The sequence below is a fragment of the Panicum virgatum genome, chromosome 9N (assembly GCF_016808335.1).
Source record: "Panicum virgatum strain AP13 chromosome 9N, P.virgatum_v5, whole genome shotgun sequence".
Lineage (NCBI taxonomy): Eukaryota > Viridiplantae > Streptophyta > Magnoliopsida > Poales > Poaceae > Panicum > Panicum virgatum.
The window spans coordinates 31,584,568-31,600,726 of NC_053153.1; the positions used below are offsets into that span (position 1 = coordinate 31,584,568).

Consider the following 16,159-nt stretch of genomic DNA (forward strand, 5'->3'; position numbering starts at 1 on the left):
CGGAGTATCCAATCAAGATTCTTGACACCAAAGAAAGAAGTACTAGAAGGGAGACAGTTAAAATGTACAAGATTCAGTGGAATCATCATACCGAGGAAGAAGCTCCTTGGGAGACTGAAAATTTTCTCCAGAGAAACTTTCCCGACTTTCTTAAAACAAATCCCGGTATCAAACCTTTCCATTCTTAGTCTTCCTGTAATCTCGGGGTGAGATTCCTTTTAGGGGGGAAGGCTGTGACACCCTAGGTGTCTGCACATTAGTTTTGCATACCTTTTATACATCATGTGCTTGTTTTGCTTGAAAAAGGACCTTTTTGTAATTATAAAAGGTTATATGTGTAATTATGATTTTATGCAAGGTACTTTCTGCAGTTATATTTGAATTGGGTGTAAAATTATAGCTTTTGTGGAGGGTGTTTTTGCAAAATGTGGTGTAATCATTACATGGCAGGGAACTTTTCAAATCAGCCCAAGATTGAAATGAAATTTCATTGAAAAAGACAAATTCCTTTAAATTCAAATTCCCTTCTATGTTTTCAAATTTAGCTCTCTATCCTTTGATCAAATAAATTTTTGCACAACATCAAAGTTGTAGATCTTGAAAAACTGAACAACTTTCATGTTGGGCACTTTTGCATTTGAGCCCTGGTTTAAAAGTTATTGCTTGTTTACAGTTTGGCCCCTAGAACTTTTGGAAATTGCAAAATAGTCCTCATCTTCTTCTCCAGCCTGCTTGCCTACTCTGCTCCTCTGCGCCGCCGCTGTCCAGCGCCGCTTGCCGCCGTGGGCCGCCCCCGCGCCACCTCCTGCTTGCCGAGCTGCCCACGCGTCACGCCGAAGCCCCTCCACCGATCCTTGGCGTCGCGTTGGCCCTCTCCCTCCCGCGCCACGTGCCCAGTGAACGCCCGCCAGCCGCCACCTCGACGCCGCCGTGGCCCGGCCAGGATAGAGCCCCAGGACCCCAGCTCACGCGCGCAAGAGCACTACAAGAAGCCCCGCAAGCTTTTCCCCTCGCCCTTTCATTTGCTCCCCACTCAGACACCCCGGAACGCCGCCGCCGCTCCACCGAACGCCGGCGAGCCTCCAGCCCGTCGTCGAGCCGCGCCTCCATGGCCGCTCCGCCCAAATCGACCCCACCTCTAGCTTCGCCTCGACCCCGCGCAGCTCCCCAGCCCCTTCTCTCCCACCCTCAACCACTGGAACCCCCTCGCCGTCGAGTCCTCTCTGCCGCAGACCGCCCTCCTCCGTCGATCCGCCTTCTCCGACCATCTCTCATCGCGCCACGAGCCCCAAAGGGTGCGGTTCGACCTCCTCTAGCGGTTCCCCAACTTTCCCCATGCCACCGGAGCCGGACTTCGCCGGGAAACGCCGTGCCCCCCCTGCTCTGTTCTTGTTTGCCGGCCAGGGACCCCGTGTTAGAATTTGGAAAAGTCCAGGGGGCTGTCTGTGAAGCTCAAGACTCATGTGAATAGTGCTCTAGGGACTTCTTTGTGATGATTTTCAGTGAACTTTGAAATTCAATATCAATTCATTGGAAATTCGTAAAATAGCAAATATTGATGTTTTGAAATCCTCTTGAAGATCTCTAGGCAGTAGAACCATAATATGTTAGGCTTTAGTTGCAAGTTTTTGCTGAAAAATTTGATTTGTGTTACTAGTGCATATATATTAGTTGTTTTATCTTTTTCTTATCTACTTTTTGAAGCCTGATCTTGCAATGAAATTTTTATGGTGATTTACTCATATGTATATAGTGTTGCTATAAAAATTTCGTGCTCAGTTCTCATGTATAGCTATTTATTTGATTTAATCCTTGTTTAATAGACTTTAATTATGGTAATTAGTTTCTTTTCGTAATAAATCATGAAAATATTTCTGCATGTTCTTCTGGAGAATCTTAGCTTGTCCAGGAAGTTTTAGCCTCAGTTCATGGCTAGAACAGGAGCTAAAAATGAATCTTTTTAATCCTTTGGTGAGACCCCGTCTGTATTGATGAACTTGCTAAGGTCGCGGTGTGTGGTAGCGGTGGTTAAGTTTTTGAAAGTACTAGCCACATGCCGTAAATATGGTATGCGGCAAGCCTAGTAGCCGATTGGACCGGGGAGTGGATATACCTGACACTCTCTCTTAGGGATAGGTTTTATTTTTATGTTGCGCAACACAGCGACTTCAAGGGACAAGGGTGGACCTCGTAGAAGGGTGGACCTTGGAGCCCTGTAGTCGGGGAGAGTGTTCCTATCCACAAGCCGGAAAGAAAGGTCAACGGTTGTTTGGGAACGACCCGACGGTGTTCCAGACGTGTGTGCTAGGTTTATCCTTGCAAGGTTGAATTTCGATTCAGAATCGTCCGCCTCTCACGATGATATGAGACTGCTTGATCCCTTTGCCACATAGAGTAATAAGAGCAACAATATTATTTATCAATCTTGTTGTTTGCTTAGTTTTCTACCATGTTTGGATAGTAGTTGCTTACATAGAATGGTTAAATCAACTAGAATCTTGAAAGCTAAAACTTGAAAGTAAGGACCTACTCTTTATTGCTTTTCAGCAAAAAGGAAAACCAGAGCCTCACAAACCCTGCATAGTCTAGCTATAGTGGGCTACTTAGACCCGTTGACGGTTAAGTCTTGCTGAGTATTAGAATACTCAGTCTTGCTGTTGAAAACCTTTTCAGGTATGAGTTTTGAGGAGCAAATCGCTAGCTTGACCTACCCTTGCTCGTTGCCTCCTGGCTGGTCCGTAGAGTGGGACACGTCTTCGACCGGCAATGACTATGGCGAGTGATACCATGCTTGGGCTAGCCTGGTATCCTTTTGCGACGTGTTGTAGCCGTCGTATTTTATCTTCCGCTGTCTAAACTCTGAACTTAAGTTATGGCTTGTATAACTGTTTACTAAGGTTGGTCTTGTAATAATACTTTAGAACTGGTTTGTAATAACTTTTATGCCTGTGATGTAAAACTTGTGGTTGTAATATCTCTGGACTCGCCTTCGTGCGGGGTATGCTTGTTCGATCCGAGAACTGGTGGTTGTATCGGGACGTTACCCGACAGACCAAGGATTGTTCCGTTTGAAGTGCGTTTGAGCCGGTGTTGCCTTTATGGTGATGGCCTGCGCACTTGAGCCGGGATAATTCAGGTGGTTCTGCCACAGAAATGCAACAGAGCTCCCACTTTCCTTCTTGTAAACACAAGCTTCTTCTTCATTCTTAATGAAGCCAAACCCTTTGACTACTTCATCAAAACGAATATTCCAACTCCGAGATGATTGCTTTAATCCATAAATGGATTTTTGAAGCTTGCATATCTTTCCAGCATTGATCGGATCGACAAAACCCTCGGGCTGCATCATATACACGTCCTCGATCAGATTTCCATTAAGGAAAGCTGTTTTAACATCCATCTGCCATATTTCATAATTGAAATATGCTACAATAGCTAGAATAATCCGAACAGATTTAAACATTGCTACGGGCGAGAAGGTCTCGTCATAGTCAATTCCTTGAACTTGTCGAAAACCTTTTGCGACAAGTCGAGCTTTATAGATGTGAACCTTTCCATCCATATCTTTCTTCTTTTTATAGATCCATTTGCACTCTATGGTTCTCACACCATCAGGCGGGTCTATCAAGTTCCAAACTTGATTTTCCTTCATGAATTCTATTTCGGATTTCATGGCATCTTGCCATCTCTCGGAGTCAGGGTCTGCCATCGCATCTGCATATGTCGCAGGCTCAACATTGTCTAACAATAATAATTCCCGTGCTACGCGGAGCCTTGCTGACCTTCGTGGTTGTGGAGGTGCTTCTGTTGCCATAGGCATCTCAACTTATTCAGCTACATTAGCGCCACTTGTAGAGTCTTGTCCTATTGGCTCATCTCGAACTTCTTCGAGTTACACCGTTCTTCCACTTTTCTCTCCTTTGAGAAACTCTTTCTCTAGGAAAACTCCGTTCCGAGTGACAAACACTTTGCCCTCATATCGATTGTAGAAGTAATACCCTAAGGTCTCCTTTGGGTATCCCACGAATATGCACTTATCCGATTTGGGTGCAAGCTTGTCAGACTGGAGTCGTTTGACAAATGCTTCACAACCCCAAATTTTTAGAAAAGACAAACTGGGAATCTTGCCAGTCCATATCTCATATGGTGTCTTGTCTACAGATTTTGACGGCACCCTGTTCAGTGTGAAAGCTGTTGTTTCTAGAGTGTAACCCCAAAATGACAATGGTAGGTCTGACTGACTCATCATTGATCGAACCATGTCCAACAAAGTTTGATTATGTCGCTCGGAAACCCCATTCCTTTGAGGTGTTCCAGGCGGCGTAAGTTGTGGAACAATTCTGCAACTCTTCAAATGATCACTAAATTCGTGACTCAGATATTCGCCCCCACGATCAGATCGCAAGGCTTTAATCTTCTTGCCATGCTGATTTTCAACTTCATTCTGAAATTCCTTGAACCTTTCAAAGGTTTCAGTGTTATGCTTCATCAAGTAGACATGACCATATCTACTCAAATCATCAGTAAAAGTTATGAAGTATTGGAATCCTCCTCTAGCAGTCGAGCTCATTGGTCCACACACATCCGTGTGTATGAGTTCCAGAAAATCCGATGCTCTCTCTGGAAAACATGTGAATGGCGTCTTGGTCATCTTGCCCAGCAAACAAGCTTCGCATGTCTTGTATGATTCAAAATTAAACGAACTTAGAAGTCCATCCTTATGAAGCTTCTTCATGTGTTTCTCGCTTATATGACCCAGATGACAGTGCCACATGTAGGTAGGATTCAAATCATTTAGCCGAGGCCTTTTAGCACTTATATTACAGACAGCAGAATTATCAAGATTTAAAATAAATAGCCCATTCTTAATGGACGTCAAAGCCACAAACATATTATTCTTGGAGATTACACAACCATTGTTTTCACTTGTAAAAGAATAACCATCCTTCATCAAACATGAAGGAGACACAATGTTTCAACTCAAACTAGGAACAAAATAACAATTATTAAGCTCCAAGACAAATCCTGACGGTAGGTGTAGTTGCATCATCCCAACGGCCAAAGCAACAACTCTTGCATTATTGCCGATGCGGAAGTCAACTTCTCCTCTTTCAATGCTTCTACTCTTTGTCATTCCCTGCATCGAATTGCATATATGAACAACCGATCTTGTATCAAATACCCAAGAATTAACATAAGATTCAGCGAGAAATATTTCTATAATATGAACAACAAGCGTACCTGAGGTAGAAGAACGATTCTTCAACGTGGCTAGGTACAACTTGCAGTTCCTCTTCCAGTGTCCTGGCTGGTGACAATGAAAGCACTCCTTGTCTGCAGCTGGTCTAGGTTTGGCCTTGGGTGTAGGGTTTGGCTTGGGGTTCGCAACCTTAGCCTTGCCCTTCTTCTTCTTCCAAGAAGAAACTTTCTTCTTGAAAGTTGGCATATTCTGGACGGCCATCACATGGCCGCCACCTGTGCTTTTCTTGATGTCACTCTCTGTCGTCTTGAGCATGCCGCATAGCTCATTCAAGCCCTTCTCATCTCCGTGCATGTGGTAGTTCGAAACGATGTTTCCATAGCTCAGAGGTAAAGATGCAAGAATGAAATCAGTGGCCAACTCTTGGCCAAGTGGGAAGCCCAGCTTCTCCAACCTCTATGTGTAACCAACCATCTTGATTACATGCGTCCCTACTGATGCTCCTTTTGCTACCTTAGTTTTAGCAAAGGCCATGGACAGATTGAACCTTTCAGTCCTGGCCTGAGTCTGGAACATGTCTCGTAGCGCCACGATCATATCGTGCGCCGCATGGTTATTCTCAAACTGCATTTGCAGCTCGGGTTCCATGCAAGCTAGCATGAGACAGCTTACTTCGCGGGTGTTACCAACCATTCTCCTATAAGCATTCCTCTCAGCAGTAGGGACATTTGCAGTAGGCTCTTCTGGCAGTGGGTTCTCTAGAGCATCTTCCTTATTGGCTGCTTTGAGAACAATTCTCAGGTTGCAGATCCAATCCGCGTAGTTTGTCTCATTCAATTTGCTGCTCTCAAGTATGGAACGTAAAGCAAATGGTTGGTTCTGAGCCATTGATCTACAACAAAATAAATGCAAAATACTAAGACAAAAGTATTCATGATGGAGTAAAAGAAATAGAATTTACTCCCACTAAAAACAATATCCCTCTTTTGATTCTTAGTGATTCAACACCCACAACTAACACGTCCACTAGTGAGCTTTTGCGTCACCGCTAGAAAATGAGGTAGATCGGTAAGCAACTCTTGCCAATTATGGGTGACATCTCCATGTCTCGCTTCCAACGTTTATGCCCCAAGGTTCTTAACCGTTAAGATGACCTTGTCAAGCTAACCAACCCTTTATGCGTGCATGTATCCGATACAGCCTGTCTAGTCAAGGAAAAGCAGTGGCGCCCTAATTTCATAGACCCACCTCCAATCATACAAGACATGGGACAGTGCAAGGTTTAGTTGGTAGGGAATGATCACTCGAAATTAATGATGGATCATTCTACTTCTACTATGACGCACGTAGTAGTAAAATGACAAGAACGGCAAGCACATAATTGTGAATCAGTATGGCCCTTGTTCTCATGGTGATCTCCATCTCCATAGAACTTGTTCACCATGTTGATCACCATCTCCATGTACATGTGCACCATCCTTCATGTGATGAAAACTCCAAGAACTAGAACTCGCTATTACACCTAATAGCTAGTAAATAGAATTACATTCACGACTTGGATCTTCATAGGTTGGCACGCAGGCCATTACATCAAATGCAACAATTCATATGGCTCCTACTGAATTGTCATAATCACGACACACAGGTCATGAAACAATTACACACATGCATCATATACACATAGGGGCCATACCGATCACAAAACTTATAAAACAGAGTAATGCGATTCCGACGTCCGAACTTTAAACATCGAAAACCCTATCTTCCAAGCCGAATTTTGCAAATCTAAATTTCGCAAAAATAGAGTTTCTGTTCAAAACCAAGTCTAACTTTTTCTGTAGATACAAATTGATATAAAATTCACCTCATCCGAGTTCGTATGCAAAAGTTATGACTGTTTTACGGTAAAACACGCTTTTGCAACATAACAGAATTTGCAGTAGATCCAATCTACTGCCCTATGCATCTCATGCATCTGGCTTATGCCCTATGTTTCGATTCAACCAATCACATTGATCTCCAACCGCAGCGACCGGGTTTATGTGCATCACTTAACTCCGATGGCGGAAAACTTACCGGTAGGAGTATGTCGTTGCACAAACTTCGCAGCAAATTTATGAAACTAGGTCATAGATCGATCTGCAACTACACATATCTCCATATGCACATATTCGAATCTATAATGACACAGCATTGGCTCTTGATACCGCTGTTGGAATATGAGGTAGCAAAAACAAAAATTTTCTACTGCATAAACCAGGATTACTGCAGTTATAGATCACGGAATTACCACTAGACGCGTGGTTACGGAACTTCTGTAGCGCGTCGATGTAGTGCAGATGGAAGCCGGCAGTGCAGTTGCGTAAACCACCTCACGAACGGCTCGTCCTTGTGCAGCAAGCGCAGCACCTCCACGAAGTCCACACGTACGGGAAGAAGCGTCGCACTCCGGATTGCTAGATCCGTGAGAACAACTAAGGCTCGATGCACAGGAGGAGGAGCAGGAAGGAGAGAGGGGGGCGCCAACTGCTGAGAGGGCGACCAGGGTTTTCTAGATGGGGCGCCCCCTCCCCCTCTCCTCTCCTCCTTTTATAGTACTGGTGGGCGCCCCTAGATGGGACCTAGTGGGCCCCACCTCGGGCGCACTAGGTGGGCTGCCCTTTGCCCCCTCCTTGGGCGCCCCCTAGGTGGGTTGCTATGGTCCCCACCAAGGGTCCAACTCTATGGGCCTCTCGAGGCCTATTAGTGCATCAAAGCCCAGTCTAATTTGGATCTCATCCTCATTAGGCTTCTGGCCCTTAAGTGTGTGACCCTATGGGCTCACGTGTGAATAGACATGTCCGAGTACTCCTACTCGCCAATAGTTGATAGCGGTCTCTAGCAAGACATGTCAACTCCTATGCACGCCCGAATTATATCTGTCGAGCCGTCACAATCTTGTACATGTTGTTCCCTTTGCCTCACGATATTTGGTTTAGCTGGAAGCCAACCACTCTTTCTCGATTTTGTGATTTGGAATCCTTGGTTAACTCTTAACCCCAGCATGGCCATGCATTTCTTGATCCGAATCACTCAAGGGGCCCAGAGATATCTCTCTCTTGCAGAGAGGGGTTCCCATCTTAACCGACTATGTCTCACAGCATGCTTCTTGACAGACCCGAAAGCCACCTTTATGACTACCCTGTTACGGTGTAGCGTTTGATGGCTCCTAAGTAAGTCGGTTCACATCTTGAGTACATACGACAATCTCAGGTCTTAGGGCACAGCATACATATTGTGTAATGAGAAGTCATCATCTCGTGTTGGGTCAGTACAATCTCATGTCTCACATGAGCCCACATTATTAGTTTTACGTCCCCATGTCCATGACTTGTGAAACGTAGTCAATCAACTAGTACATGTGCTAGTCTAATATCCACGTGTGTCCTCACATGAACTCCGACTAGGAACATTTTAGAATATCTATACAAGTAAAAAGTTTCACAAATACTTCACATAAGCATTAATCAATACAAGTTGTCATCCATGGATATTCAATGAACAATTTATTAATCATGAATACAAGGAAATATGATTGCCTCTAGGGCATATTTCCAACACTATGAGAGGCCAAATTGTAGCGGATTTCATTGTTGAGCATCGGATTAATGATAAACATGGTTTGGAAGTCGGCTATGTTACTTGCACACTATGGAAATTATATTTTGATGGATCAGTTTGTGATGATGGTCAAGGAATTGGTGCTGCTCTTATTTCTATGAATGATGCTATTTTTGAGTTCTCAAACCGATCAAAAGAGGATTGCACAAATAATCAAGTTGAGCATGAAACGCTCTTATTTGGCTTGGAATTTCTGCAATCTATGGGCGTGTAACATGTTGGAGCCTTTGGTGATTCACTTCTAGTGGTGCAGCAAGTATTCAAGGTATGCTAATAATACAATGGATATTTAAATGCATATATCTTGACAAGTTCCTTGATATTATTTCTTCTTCGATGAATTTGTTATAAGATATATCTCAGGGGATGAGAATGGACAGGCTATTGCTTTGTCTAAGCAAGCATCTGGCTAAGCAATTGTGAAGAAATATTTTCATATTCGAAAGCCGATGCAAGCAAAAGCTGAGTTGCAGGCTCTAGACGAACCGGTCCGACCGGTCGATGCAACCGGTCTGACCGCCCAGACTGCTGGAGACACCAATTTGGCAATGGAAGGTGATTCATCACTAAATCCGAAGATCAGGACTGGAGGGTCTCTGTAATCTCTTATCTAAAGATCCTGGTCACGGTGCAAATAGAGATATTCGGTGGATGACACTCAAATATGTTTTAGTCGACGATAAGCTCTATTGTTGAACAGCCAAAGATTTATTTCTTAAATGTTTGAACTCGGATCAGGCCAGAGTTGCCATGAGGAAAGTTCATGAAGACGTTTGTGGTACACATCAATCGGCTCCCGAAATGAAGTGGTTTTTTAACAGAGCCGGTTTGTATTAGCTTTACATAAACTTTGATTGTTTCAAGAAGTATAAAGGGTGTGAAGAATGCCAGTGGTTTGGTGATTTACTGTTGGTGCCTGCTGAGTTGATACATCCTATTATCGAATTATGGCTGTTCCGAGGTTGAGGATTGGATTTCATTGTTTAGATTAATCCTCCATCTTCAAAGAGGTGTCGCTTCATGTTAGTTGCTACAGATTGTTTTACTAAATGGACTGAAGCAATTCATTTGAAGAACATGATTCACAGCCAAGGTTATATATATACTCAAGTTTGTCGCACTTACACAAGATGACATGGCCGATATGCAATATCGTCCTTAAAAGCAAAACATGATTGGTGCGTAGGTGCTTCTCCTTGTACAAGTGCATTTTTGGGATTTGAAATATGTTTCTTGGTATGCAAGCCATACCAAGAAATAGGGGGGGCATATGTTGACACCCAAAATTGGAACGATTAAGGTTTTCTGGACAATCTGGACAGACCGGTCGGACCTTTCATATAAACTGGTCAGACTGGTAGAGACAAGTTTGTCAAATTTCCAATTGGACTGCACCATAGCGTAGATCTCGTCGAGACGATCGAAAAGCATATATAGAACGTCCAATTTGAAGTCCGGATGAGGAAGTTATGCCTCCCGGAAGACCTGCACCCCGGTCAGACCGGTCCAGGGCGGTCAGAACGGTCTAGAGATGGTCTGAGTGGCCTGCCAACCTCAGAGCAAATCTAGATCCACGAGCTCCGACGGGGTCCCTCTCGAGCTTGACGTTTTAGGTTTTTGCGCTGTTCTCTGTAGAACCGGCCTGACCGATTGCCCTAACCGGTCTGACTGGTTTGTGCGCAGGGAGCTCGTTTGTGAAGATCCTGCCGATGATCAACGCGCGTTCTAGCGCATTCGAGTGTGTGACTGGATTTTGCATCAACAATTTCGAGGGGGTCCCTGCCCGCTCTTATATACTCTAGGGAACAGGGTTACATGGAAAGTCCTAACCGAGTACGAACTACAATCGGATCATGTAGTTTCCTTGTACTACAACTAGTCCTACGCTTATTCGGGTAGTTACAAAAGACGTAAGGTACATCCATGCGCTATCCCTTACTCTAAAACATTCTATGCCTATGAGCAGTTCCGCTGCCCTGGGGCTGACAAGCCCCCGAGCTCTTCGTAGCCGAGTCTTGCAGGCATCGAGTACTTGTGAAGACGCCCTCGAGTACTTCAATTGATTTGCTCATCCGTCAAATGCTTTAGGGCCTTCTTTTTGAATATTTCGAGAGGTCTTCCAAGTACTTTTTGGTTGCTCCGAGGATGTGAGGTGCTCAAGTCCTAAAATCTTGATCATATATGGTGCGCGAAGTACTCTCGCTTCATATGGTGTAGCCCCCGAGCCTTAGGTTGAATCGCAGAATCAGGCTGAGGGTCACTTCAGTCTTTTTCTTCTTTATTTTCCAAAAAAATTGAAATATAAACCATTGATACCACATATCCTGCAGCCCTCGAGCCTTGAATGTAAATCCAAGATTTAGATTTGAGGATTCAACACTCGTGGCGAACAACCTTATTCTGATGGTAACGATAAACCACTCAGAATTGGTTTTAAACAAAGGATGTCTTTCAATCTTCCAAGAAATTACCACATTGACACCCGCAAGGTTATTTAACCGTTCAGTGACTCCTTAGGGTTTTTACCCCTTTCACTTCTGGCCGCCATCATTTTTAGATCTGAATCTTCCACCTTCTCATTCCTTTTGCCTTCCGTTCCTCCGAGCCCCTCCTATAGCCCCCGAGCCTTTTTCAGAGAATTAGCTCGTGACATCAAGTATGGCTCCCAAGAAGTCCAAGGAGAAGGCCCAAGTCGAAGAGGTTGCTGATCTCGCTTAGGGCTAGAAGAAGTGCAAGATGACTGAATCTGAAGTGATTGAGCTTGAGAACAATAGGGTCCTGCAGAGCCGTGCTGTCATCCAATGGCGTCATGCAGAAGGGAAGGATCACCCATACGAAGGTGCCCACAAAATCGTCATTTTTCGCGATTTTGTGGTGCGTGGGCTTGCTGTTCCTATTTCTGATTTCTTCCAAGCTCTTCTGCAATTTTGGGGGATCCAATTACATCATCTAACCCCTCAATCCATCCTTCATCTGCTATCTTCACACATTTGTGCGACGTTTTCCTTGGCGTCGAGCCACATTTCCATCTTTTCCAACATTTCTTCTTCCTTCGTCCTATTCCTAGCGCCAACAAGCCTACTAAAGTAGGCAGTGCTGAACTAGTCCTTCGTCCAGAGAGCTAGGACAAGTATCTTTTCTATCAGCCCTCTGGTAAAGGAGTCGAGTGGAAGAGTTACTGGTTCTATGTTGGAAATTTCGAGTCCCCTCTGCCAGAACGTACACCAGGGGCTCCAAAGGTAAAAGGGTGCTGGATGAGCCCCAGTCGTGGCAGAGATCAAGTCCAGAAGCTCTGTGCCGGTATTGCCAAGCTGAAGAAGGCAGGAGTTACTGGGGGAACTGTGGTGTATTCTTTCAACGATCGTCGAGTACAACCCTTGCAAAAAAGAGCGCATCTAGGGTTCAGATATGAAGTCACGGATGATCCATCAAGATTTTCTCTAGTAAAGATAAATGCCTCTGATCTTTTTAAAAGATGCTGCAAAGTACTCAATGACTTTGAGAATGTCCCAATCCTCCCCACTTTATTTAGTATTAGGAATCCGCCTGAAGGAACTTGGGTAAGTAGTCGATAATGTTGTTCGAGTACTCTTCTTGCTTTATGTTACAGACATAATCATCTGATATGAATTTTGCAGATAAATGTCAAGGCATGGCAGTGTCTGCCTCCACCTCCTCCTGAAACCCCTACTTCTCTAGACGCTGGATCTGATGAGGATGATCAGACTCTTGCCGTCATTCTTACCAAGAAATGGAAGGAGAGTCCAGGACCCCTTCTTTTGAAGAGAAAAACCATCTACTCTGACAGTGTCGAGTAAGTGCCTTGTATTTTTCCCAGATTCCCAGATCAATTTTCATTTCTCTGTCTTGATTTTGCTTCTTCAAAATCTAAAATCTCCCCGAGCATGAAAAAGCTCAGGTCCAGGATTTCCACAACTGGCGCCATAGCAGGCCAGAATCATAAGACCAGGCTGCTCCTGATTCTTCAATATTAGAAGTAGTTAAGGATTTCAATGGTGCTGACACACAGAGAGCGGGTAGCTCTGTAGAAGCAGAAAAATCCGCTCTTGTCTTGTCTTCTGATAGAGGGACTGGAGGGTCGGCTAGTACTGGTGTTCCAATACGACCCTCCCAATCTCTCCCTACCTCCATTCAAGAGAAGTTGGGAGCAGAATTATTTGATGATCCTCTGCTTACTCTGGAGAACATGAAGGAGTTGCAGGACAAGATGAAGTGGAGTTATAACTTCATGCGAGTAAGTTCTGCATCTTGTCGAGTACTTTCCTGATGTCAAGTAGCTCTGTACATACTTCTTGATGCAGGATCTTGCCAACCGTTCCTTTTTGAAATCCCATGCTTTGTACCAAACGATGGACAACAAGAAACTTCTCGCTGAGAAAGATGCCCTTATTACCAAATGTTGGGATTAGTTTCTCGATATGCGGAATAAGTTTAATGAAGCAAACCATAAGCATAATCGAGAAACTTATCTTCTGAAGCAGCAAATCAAGACCCTTGAAGAGGAGAAGAAGAAACTCCAAGAGCAACTGCAAGCTTCTCAGACCAGTAAGTACTCGAACTTGCCTAATTTGTTTTTGCGGATTGTCCCTATAGTTGACAAGGTTCTTGCTGTTGTTCAGGTCCATCAAATGAGTACGAACGACTGGTGGCTACTGCTCAACGAGTTGTGGATATGGCAGATCCACAAGAAGAAGGAATGCCGAGTACTAGGACCTTGGTTGAACGCTTAGAAGAAGCTCCCACGAAGATCCTCAACTACCTTTCTTCTAGCACCAAATCATATGTTGCGCATTTACTTGGCCTGATAAGATCGTACTGGCCTCATGCTACATTGGATCCTTTAGCTTCTGGAATTGCCGTCGACTGCTCGGAGGAAGATTTCATCTGATATCGAGACGAAGCAGAGCCATTGGCTGAGGAGATCATCAAGAGCTTAGAAAATTAGATTCTTGTAATGCCCTTGGATCTGTGTATAAGAACACATATTATTGATGTATAAATCAAATTTTTTGTCCCGCTGATGTAGTAATAGAAACTTGTTATGATATCGTAGGACTCATGAATTAGTAGTTGAATCTGCATAGGACATAAAGAATCCTATAGAGCAGATGCTTTTAGGTGTATCAGTATAAAACTGATGTACCTACACTTGGTCTACACCTTGTAAAGGGAGAGCAAGTTACTGATAAGTGGAAAAGCCACTAGGTATAGAAACCTATAGCTACTCGGCCCTTCTATGTCCTACAGAAGAATGAGCTTGCGAGTAGTTTAAGAGAAGTAATTCTCGATTTGGTGCAGAACCATAATTTTTAGCTTATTGTGTATCCTATGTCTTTGCGGTACAAAGTAGGAATAAGCTTTAACATTCAGATAGTCCATGAGTGGACAAAGGTGTACCCCAGGGGTTACCTGTAGTAGGCAAAAAGCCTTGAAAACTACTCGGCTCGTCTAGGTCCTACACATAGAGGAATGAGCTGGTGAGTAGGGTGTCCTGTATGAGGATAGGAAAATACTCCGTAAAATTATCCGATTTGGATGAACCATGTGGGGTTACCCAAGTAGGAAAATTTTTGTGAAGTTTTCCAAGGTAGGCCATAGCTTAAGGGCTACTCGAGCTAGCGAGTAGTATGTCCTGTTCTAAGGACAAGGATGTGGCCCGTATAGTTATCCAGTTAGGATGAACCTTGTGAGGTTACCCAAGTGGGAAAAACTGTGTGTGTTATCCAAATTAGGTTATCCAGGTTGGTATGAATCCCTTAGGATTATCCAGGTTGGAAAAACCCTTAAATTTTGACTGTACAGTAGTTGATAGGATTATCCTGGTTGGAAAAACCAATAAATTTTGACTGTACAGTAGTCAATATGTCAGGGTTGACTCCTGGTGACCAGTACTAATTGTCCTTGTAGAAATTTTCTAAACTCTGGATCATCAAAGTATTGATGTATACTAGGAGCCAAGACTTTATTAAGAGAAACCACTAATACAATATGAAATCAAGGATAAAACTTGCACAAGTGCTCGATATTCCAGGAATTGGGTACTTCATTGCCGTCGGCATCAGTAATCATATATGATCCTGGTCTTGTAACCTTCGAAATAATGAAAGGCCCTTCCCATCTTGAATTGAGCTTGCGTAGTCCTGTCTCATCCTGGATATGGTGTATCCCACATTAAATGAATGTTGCTGGACATTGTGATCATGATAGCGTCTAACTCCTTGAAGATATCTAGCCGATTGGGTCAAGGCATTGATCCTTGCTTCCTCAACTGAATCCAATTCAAGTTGCCGTGCTTCATCTGCTTCTCCTTCCTGATAGACCTCGACTCTTTGAGACTTCCACATTATATGCGCAGGAAATATGACTTCTGATCCATATGTAAGGAAGAACGGAGACTATCTAGTAGCTTTGCTGGGCTGAGTTCGCAGCCCCCAGACCACGTGGGGTAGCTCTTGGATCCACTTGCCACCCTTTTTGGTGTTTGCATCATAGATCCTCTTTTTTAAATCATTGAGTATCAACCCGTTGATGCGTTCCACCTGACCGTTGGCCCTTGGATGGGCCACAGATGCATACTTGACCTCGATGCAAGCATTGTCACAGAAATCCCAAAAAGATTGCTAGGTGAAATTGGAACCCAAGTCTGTGATGATCGTGTGAGGGAAACCAAACCGGTGTATGATGTCGGAGATGAAGTACACTGCTCTATCTGACGAGATCTAGACGATTGGTTTGTACTCGATCCATTTAGTAAACTTGTCATGCCACCAGTATGTGATTAAATCCCCCTGGCGCTGTAGTTAGAGGTCGGATCATATCCAGACTCCAACATGCAAATGGCCAAGATGGAGGGATTGTGATCAAATTGTGGGATGGAACATGAGCTTGCTTGCCGAAGAACTGACATCCAGGACACCTCTTGACGAAGTCTTCAGCATCTGATACAACAGTTGGCCAGAAGAAACCCGATCTGTAGGCTTTTATGACCAGTGTTCTTGATGCGGCGTGATTGCCGCAGACTCCTTCCTTGATTTCCCTTAAGATATCCTTGCCTTCCTCTAAAGTGGCACACTTCATGAGGATTCCTAAAGCGGAGTGTTTGTATAGGTTGTTGCCGACCAAGATGAATCCTTTGCTTCTCCGAATGATGCGGGTAGCTTGGATGCTTTTTGCCTCAATGCCTGGTGGAAGCTTGAACTCCTTGATGAAGTCGATGAAGGGAATCCTCCAGTCTTCCTCAATCATCAGAACCTCCCTGACCGTGGCCGTGGCCTCCAT

The 16,159-nt window shown here is 44.1% G+C and overlaps 1 protein-coding gene across 1 annotated transcript; it reads right to left on the reverse strand.

Moving 5' to 3' along the window:
• Positions 1-13,937: 13,937 nt before the first annotated feature.
• Positions 13,938-16,159, reverse strand: LOC120688970. The gene is made up of 2 exons (XM_039971311.1): positions 15,787-16,159; positions 13,938-13,957 (listed from the first exon to the last, which is right to left on the reverse strand). Exons 1-2 carry the CDS (start codon positions 16,157-16,159, stop codon positions 13,938-13,940), a joined length of 393 nt encoding a protein of 130 aa, XP_039827245.1.

Excerpts from the sequence above, each read along its gene's own strand:
- LOC120688970 (XM_039971311.1), bottom strand. The coding sequence starts at position 16,159 with ATGGAGGCCACGGCCACGGTCAGGGAGGTTCTGATGATTGAGGAAGAC. Across the intron at positions 13,958-15,786 it reads CGTCAAGAGGTGTCCTGGAT|ATTCAACTACTAATTCATGA; the intron begins GTCAGTTCTTCG and ends TGTCCTATGCAG.